Source organism: Candoia aspera, chromosome 17, assembly GCF_035149785.1.
Source record: "Candoia aspera isolate rCanAsp1 chromosome 17, rCanAsp1.hap2, whole genome shotgun sequence".
NCBI classification, from domain to species: domain Eukaryota; kingdom Metazoa; phylum Chordata; class Lepidosauria; order Squamata; family Boidae; genus Candoia; species Candoia aspera.
The window spans coordinates 2,795,701-2,803,487 of record NC_086169.1 but is presented as its reverse complement, the minus strand read 5'-3'; the positions used below and the strand labels follow the sequence as shown (position 1 = coordinate 2,803,487).

Sequence of the window (7,787 nt, the reverse complement as noted above, 5' to 3'; positions counted from 1 at the left end):
AAAAATCCACCCGCATAATGAAGCCCGCTCTTTCTTCAAAGAGCTGAGTTTAAGGGGCCATGTAATTCATTACCTTGAGTTCATAACTTCCCAGCTTGTGGAAAATCTGCATTTTCCAAACCGAGAGAGGAGCTGGTCACCTGGTCAGGCTGTCCAACATCCCAAAGGCACAGCGTCTTTCCAAGCCAAGTGGAGCCCCAGCAAAAAATCTGGGTTTGCAGGATGCGGGAACTTGCCCCAACCACCTACCAAAAAGGTGGGCTTAAAATGAATCGTCTTAGCAGGCAGAAATGCCACTTGCTGCATTTTCCCACATCCCAGTTAACACACTGTTGTGTGAATGTAATTTCCTTTCCTGCAACAAGCCAGACATTTAAGCCTTTCTTGACCACAGAAGCCAACAAGGTTCTTACTCAAAACTGGGTATTCCTTGTTTCAAAATACAGTAAGTGGGCTCTGTTGCATGTGAAGGAACGCTCACCCGGGGCTATTGGGCAGGTCCTGAATTTTGCAAGCCAGCCCCAGTCCTACTCTGGCAGCTTCCTATAAAAGGAAAGCCAAGTCTCTAGTCCTTACAGTGACAATGTGAAAAGAAAAGATATTAGAAGCCATGTCCCCTCCACATTAGCAGGGGAACGTACTGTACGCCGTAGCGGACAGAACTGGCTGTTTTTCCCTGGGAGGTCCACAACAGATGCCCAGCGCTGCAAATAACCACATTTTGTTTTTTTAAAGAAAATGCAATTTCTCTTTATATTCATAAAACGATACAATTCTGCCCAGTATAGAAATGTATAATAAATTATACGGAATGTTCCTTAATCCCTGCGTGGCGCAGCCGCGTCTTTGCACCTTCCGCCAAAACGGACAGGCTGCTGCCAACTGGAATGCCCCTCTCTCCCTGGCTGACAAACAGTTCCTCTTTGGTATCAAGGTGGGTCTGAAATGAGCGCTGGGCACGGCCCCTTGCCCGTGGCGCTAAGACCCAGGTCGCCTGCCCCAAATCAGTCCAAACTCGTTGGCAGTCCAAATTGGTGAGCGGAGCAATGGAAGTGTTTGAAAGATCAAGATCCGACGCTGGCGTGTCTCTTGGGGCGATGTATCTGCCGCTTTTCAACTGGGCTACTCGCTTTCCATGGCACACCAGCCAAAATGTTGGCGGGCAAGGAAAGCTATGTTGGCACCGGCCGGTGGGTGCCCCCAGCCTCACCCTCCTTTTTCAGGGCCGCATGTAAGCCTGTCCCCTCTATTTGGCCAAGAACAAGGCAGCAGGATAGATTTGAAAAGGGCCCCCCCAAACTTTTAACCAGGTGGCACCCCAAATTCTGCCTTTTGACAGAAGAGGACCACTGTGAGGGCTCAGCAGGATTTGCTGTTACTTCTTTTCCCCTAATGGTTGAGCCAGCTCTGAGGAATTCTCTACCCAAACCGGAATATAGGAATTTGCCCTTCACTTAAGAGCAGTGTTTCTCAACCTGAACAACTTGAAGAATTCCCCCAGTGATGCTGGGGAATTCTGGGAGTTGAAGTCCACACATCTTCAAGTTGTTCCGGTTGAGAAACACTACTCTGGAGGAAGGTAGGGAAAATTAGCTTTTGTGGAGATTTGCTCCATCCATCTGCAGCTGGGAATCTAGCAGCCGCGGGAGGCCCTCCGTGCAAAAGCTCACGTGCCTCGGCAGACGAAGACGGAGGCCAAGAGGAGAGAAGGGCCAGAAGGTGAATGAGTTCTTCAAAAGGAAGTGGAAGCTACCTGCAGCTTGGCGAGTCTGGCTGGGGGAGAAAAGAAACAAGGCGTTGCTCTTCTTTGGCTCTGCTCCGATTCAGCGGCCCCTGTTTTCCCGACCTCCCAGGACGCAATGCTTCGGGGGGCCGGCTGGGCAACCCCCGGAGAGCATGCAAAGAGGAGGCAGCTCTTTGCAATCTCAAGCCTGACACGATAAAAAAATAAAACCTCTTTACTTCCTCCCGCCGCAGGGGAGATCAAATGCCTCCGACGGCCGCCCCCGGTGCCAATCGCGGCCTCTCCTTAGAAGATTTGTGGGGCGTCTCTAAGTTCTTGATCCTTGAGAAGAGCCAAGCCCCGTGCTGAGGCTTGGGCATCACAACGGAGCGAGTCTTTCCTCCAACCTGAGTATCCGATGCCGAGGTCTGTCCTGGCGAGGCTGGCCTGGTTTCTGCTTCGGTGAGCGGGGGGCCCTCCCTCTGAACCCAGTTCCTTGAGCACTAGTTGAACGTCCGAGGAGCAGAAAAGCCTCTCTCTTCTGTAAACGTGATTCGTCTGCAATATTATTTTCTCTCTCTCTCCAGATCGAAAAAGACCGACATCAGCCACACAGTGGTAGCGCTGGAGCAGAAGGATTTCTCCATGCCCCCACCCCCAGACCTTGTCCCCATCGTTACACCCCAACCATCCTGCTTCATACATTCGCATGTGGTTTGGAGGAAAGATGCTGTGTTACCCAAAGGAGTGGATCCTCCTGGATTTAAAAAATGGACCACAAAAGTTCAGGGGGATTCCCATCCAGGGACAGGAACGCTTAACGCCCTCCTTTCGCCAACCAGCCAGGGCTGGGCTACCCCAATACACCGGTGGCTTGAATTTGGGGCTCTGTGGTTTGAATAAATGGCGATGGCTTTAGACCTCAAGCCTCGGTTTCCAGTTCTCCGCAACTGCCGCGAGGACCGATCCGTTCCTGCCTGGCTTTCTCACATCCTCGGAGTGGAACGGGGTCTTTGGCGTGCGGGTCTGCCCATCCAGGACCATCCCCTGGTTCTGCCTCACACTTTCAGCATCTTGTCAGGCCCGCTGGGGCTGCTGGCCCCGCTCCCGGCCTCGCCTCCCGCGCTACTTTTCTTCTTCCGCAGCGTCTCGATCCAGCTGGTGCTGGGGCGGCCGCTGAAACTGGAAAGGGCCAGTGAGCTGAGCCGCATGTTCTTGCCGGAAGTGATGAGTTCCCCAAAACCTTCCTGGTGGGAGAACGCGTAGCCGGAGCGTCGTGAACCCGGGCGTCCCACCCGGCCCATGCAACGATGCTGAGTCTTCTGCTTCTTCCGGACCAGCTGGGTGTAACGCACCTGCGGAAGGACGCAGAGCGAGGAAACGTCAAGGTGAGAAAGGCCAATTTGTTCCTCCCCGTCTCGTTGAAGGCACCAGCATCCCTGTTTTAATTACCGCAGGTCCCCGGTTTAAGACCGAGTTCTGTTCCTAGGTTTGTCGTTAAGTTGTACTGGTCTGTAAGTCGGAACAGCCTATTGAGCATCAGTGTACAGTATATATTTTACCTTTCTATGCATATAAAACTTAAGAAACACTTCCAATTACACAAAAATATCTGAAACATAGGAACGCACAAAGTAGCATGGTGTGTTTAACCCGAAATGTTGTACTTCACTTGAATTTTTAATATAGAAGTCTTCATGGCAGTCTGTTCTTAACTAGAAGTCATCCATAAACTGGGACGTTCTTAAACCGGGGACCTGCTGTAGTGGGCTTCACGAAATTAATTTAGCAAGCTGGACTTGGAACTAAACATTGGAGTTATGGGAATCTAGCTAGCCAACCAAGCCCTCCATTTCAATTTCTTTCCTGCTTCATTTTTTTAAACAACTCCCCCCCCAACAGCCAACTGCAGCTAGTCCACGTTTAACGATCTTTTGTTTAGTGACAGTTCAGAGTTACGAAGGTACTGGAAAAGAACCAACTTGTGACCAGTCCTCGCACTTACGACCGTCACAGCATCCTTGCATTCACATGGTCACGATTTGGGCACTTGGCAACCAGTTCGCATTTACGACCGTCGCAGCATCCCACGGGCATGCGATCTCCATTTTTGACCTTTCTGGCCAGCTTCCGGCAAGCAGAATCAAGGGGGAACCACGTGATTTGCTTAACGTCCGTGTGGTTGAGTTCCCCCTCATACGCACTCACCCAGATTAACTGGGAAATTGATTTTAAAAGATATAATTCGCAATAGGCATCAAAGGGCTGTCTTGGCCCATGCCCACATTATCCGTGGCCGCAGTAAGCTAAAATTTGTCTGGAGACTGCCTGCGCCACGGATCCTAGCAGGGAATCGTCCCGCAAGGAACCCAAAGGGCCCCAATCTTCACCCACCGTGTCCGAGAGCTCCGGTCTGAGGTCCAGCTTGAGAAAACGGAAGGCCACGACTGGCATGATGCAGACCACGGTGGTGAGGGCAATGGTGAGCCACACGGCGGGTTGGGCCAGCGTGTTCTGGGCGTTGCCTGGCGCAAAGGAGGACAAGGGTTCAAGGAAAGAAGCCAATAGGCTGGAGGGGAAGGGACAGAGGGGCAAGAAAGCCAGAATGGTACCCCCCCATGCCAACAAGACTGTGCCCTTTTTTATATGTGCCACATGCAGATGCCCTGAGATTTCACCATCAGGACTCCTTATTCTAAAAGCAGCCAAGAAGGGGAGAATTTTCCCAGAATGCATTCCCAGAATGCCCAGGCACCAGAATTCTCCCAGGATGCACTGCCCCAGGCCAGGTACCGGAATTCTCCCAGGATGCATTGCCCCAGGATAGGTATTAGAATTCTCCCAGGATGCCCACCCTTGGCTGCGCAAGATTATTCCATAAGTTGCTTTTTGCCCACAAAAGTATTTCTTCTGCAAATAAGGGATTTTAAGGGTCCTGCAGCTCCACCCCAGGCAACTAAGAAAACCCAAAGGCATCTTTTCCCTTCTTGTCCCCATACTCACCAACAAAACGAAACTGGTTGGGGAAAAGCTGAAAGAGGCCGTTGCTGTGCATGACAAAGAGGATGGCAAAATAAACAGCCAGGCTGCCCCAAATGAAGAAGTGGTTGATGGCCGTCCAGAACCCTGTATCCAGGCCAATCTGTTGAGGGAGGGGGAAAGGTGACCACCAGGAGATCTCCCAAGCCTGTCCTGTGGCTTATTCCAGGAGCCTTGGGAAACACCGCCGGGGCCTTTGTGCTTCCAAAGGAATTGGGTTGGGCATTTGCCCCCAGGAGCAGGCGCTCAGATCCTGGAACGCCAGCGGGCACGGTGAGGGCATTATTGAGTCTTCGGGCACTGCCTTTTTTTTTTTTTTACTGAATCTGCGCATGGCCCTGGGAAACTCTCCCAGGAAAGCCATCAGCGTTGGGGGTTCGGGGACAGGCAGGCCAGGGCAGGACGCCACACACCTGCACGCTGACCACAATGACGAGGGAGGTGGCCACCGTAACGGCAAAGGACTGGTAGTCAGCCAGGTGGGCGTGGTCGCTGAAGACCCCATAGGGAATGAAGAACATGAAGACGGAGGTGCAGATGCCCTGGGCGATGCAGACAAAGAACTCCCGCTTGTTGAACAGGAGGTTCAACTGCCCCGGTTCGTACAGCTTGGGGTACTCCAGGCTACGATGTTCGGGCACATCCTGGGAGAGCAGAGGAACAATTCAGGGAGCAGTAGTTTAGCTGGGCAGATTGACGGTTTCCTTCCTTCCTTCTCTCCTGTTTTCTGACACACCTCCTTCCTTCCTTCCTTCCTTCCTTCCTTCCTTCCTTCCTTCCTTCCTTCCTTCCTTCCCTCCCTCCTTCCTTCCTTCCCTCCTTCCTTCCCATTCTCCCTCTTTCCTTTCCTTTCCTTCCATCCTTCCCCTTCTTTTTCCCCTTCCTTCCTTCCTTCCTTCCTTCCTTCCTTCCTTTCCTTCCTTCCCATTCTCCCTCCTTCCTTTCCTTTCCTTTCCTTTCCTTCCACCCTTCCCCTCCTTTTTCCCCTTCCTTCCTTCCCTCCTTCCTTCCCATTCTCCCTCTTTCCTTTCCTTTCCTTCCATCCTCCCCCTCCCTCCCTCCCTCCCTCCCTTCCTTTTCAAGGCTCTAGACCTCATGGCTGCACAGCCTGGTAACCATCTCCTGGAGAAGTACTTTCCCACTAACTTTTTTCTTTTTTAAAAAAGCAAAGCAAGATTTTTCTTTCCTTCTTTTCCCTGCCGTAACAAATGCTAAGCACACGGAACTGAAATAAAATCAGACACCCCCCCCTTATTATTATTGGTTTGCATTGCTTTCACCAAAAGCCAAGGGCTTCCCCTTAAATCTGCAGCTCATGTTACCCTTGGAAGCGGCTTTGGCAATTTTTTTCTAGCCTGCGGAGGCTCCATAAACAGAAAAGAAACGTTGCTCACAGCCTTTTATTTTTGTAAGCCACCCGGCATCACCATGAGTGAGTCAGGCGGCCATATAAATCTCTTTAATAAATAAACAAATAAATCAGTCGTCCCTCCAAAGTCCGTCTCTGCCCGAGTCCCTGATCTGGAGGCACGCTCCGAACAGGGACTCATACCGAGATGCAGCAGCAGCAGTCCTCCTCCGCATCGTTGCCCTACTTTAAACGAGCCCTTTGCTCAGCTGCCCCCCTGGCCCCACCCCGCTGACGTGAAGGTGGCCGGGGGCACGGACTGACCTGATCGAAGACCCCCATGGCGAGGACGGGCAGGGAGGTGTAAACAATGTTGTACAGCGTGATAAAGTACTGATCGTACACCGTCTTGGGAGGAGAGAAAAGGAAGACGTCAGCCCTCACGCCGTCCAGGCTACCCGCATCCGCCGGGCCCCCTCCAGCCCCCGCGGGTCCCAGGTGCCGCACCTGGGCCGAAAACCCGCAGAAGAAGCCGAACCAGAAGTGCACCATGGTGAAGGCAAAGTTCTTGTAGAAGAAGTAGCAGAGGAACTTGCACACCCGGAGGTACGACCAGCGTCCGTGCACGAGCAGCAGGCGCTGAAGGAACTTGAACTGGGAGAAGGAGTAGTCGGAGGCCAGCACGGCCTGGATCCCCTCCTGGCCACTGATGCCCACGCCGATGTGGGCGGCTGCCGCGAACCCGGGGGGGAGCCGAAAAGCAGAAGGAGGTCAAGGCGGCATCTGGGCAGCTGTCCTCGACCTGGAGGACGCCAATTCCCAGAATTCCCCAACTGTTGCGGACGAGGCTGAGAATTCTGGGACACCCACTCCCAACCTGGGGACGCCAATTCCCAGAATCCCCCAGCCGTTGTGGATGAGGCTGAGAATTCTGGGACACCCACTCCCAACCTGGGGACGCCAATTCCCAGAATCCCCCAGCCGTTGCGGACGAGGCTGAGAATTCTGGGACACCCACTCCCAACCTGGGGACGCCAATTCCCAGAATCCCCCAGCCATTGTGGATGAGGCTGAGAATTCTGGGACATCCCCTCCTGACCTGGGACTCCAGTTCCCAAAATCCCCTAGCTGTTGTGGACGAGGCTGAGAATTCTGGGACACCCCCTCCCGACCTGGGGACTCCAATTCCCAGAATCCCACAGCTCACAACTGGCTGGAGACGACTGCGCAAGGAACCACGTGCAGATTTCAAAAGGATTCCTAGGCTTCAAGATTCCTGGCGCCACTGCCCACCCGGAGACTCACCCTTGATCATGCTCACGTCGTTCGCCCCATCCCCGATGGCCAGGGTAACGGCCTTCTTGTATTTCTTCACCAGCTCCACCACCTGAGCCTTCTGCAAGGGGGTCACTCGGCAACAGATGACCGCCTTGCAAGCACACGCCGTCTCCAAGAACTCCAGCTCCATGTCGGCTTCCAGGGCGTGCGCCTGGGAGGGAAACGAGGGGAGAGTTCATGGGAGCAGCACCCCACTTTTCGGTTCATGCCTGAAAGAGTCGGGATCCTTTAATGGCACCCCCATGGCCAGCAGCAGTCTACCTTAGTACACTCTTCTTCCTCTCTCTGCCTCGGCTGGCCCCTACCATTCCCAAGGAATGTTCTGAACTCGGTTCTCAT

At 53.2% G+C, this 7,787-nt stretch overlaps 1 protein-coding gene across 4 annotated transcripts in view; it reads right to left on the bottom strand.

Moving 5' to 3' along the window:
* Window positions 1-730: 730 nt before the first annotated feature.
* The window catches only part of ATP8B2 (ATPase phospholipid transporting 8B2), a 29,848-nt gene continuing 22,791 nt past the window's right edge, over window positions 731-7,787 (bottom strand). For 3 of the 4 annotated variants that reach the window (XM_063316585.1, XM_063316586.1, XM_063316584.1), the window contains 7 exons: window positions 7,416-7,599; window positions 6,618-6,841; window positions 6,435-6,518; window positions 5,176-5,406; window positions 4,727-4,865; window positions 4,118-4,248; window positions 731-3,078 (listed from right to left, as the gene is read on the bottom strand). In XM_063316585.1, coding sequence (XP_063172655.1) covers window positions 2,782-3,078; window positions 4,118-4,248; window positions 4,727-4,865; window positions 5,176-5,406; window positions 6,435-6,518; window positions 6,618-6,841; window positions 7,416-7,599 — 1,290 coding nt within the window. In that variant the 3' untranslated portion in view covers window positions 731-2,781. Of the gene's footprint in view, window positions 3,079-4,117; window positions 4,249-4,726; window positions 4,866-5,175; window positions 5,407-6,434; window positions 6,519-6,617; window positions 6,842-7,415; window positions 7,600-7,787 lie in introns of those variants that run through there. The other variant, XR_010068810.1, reaches the window with a different exon arrangement.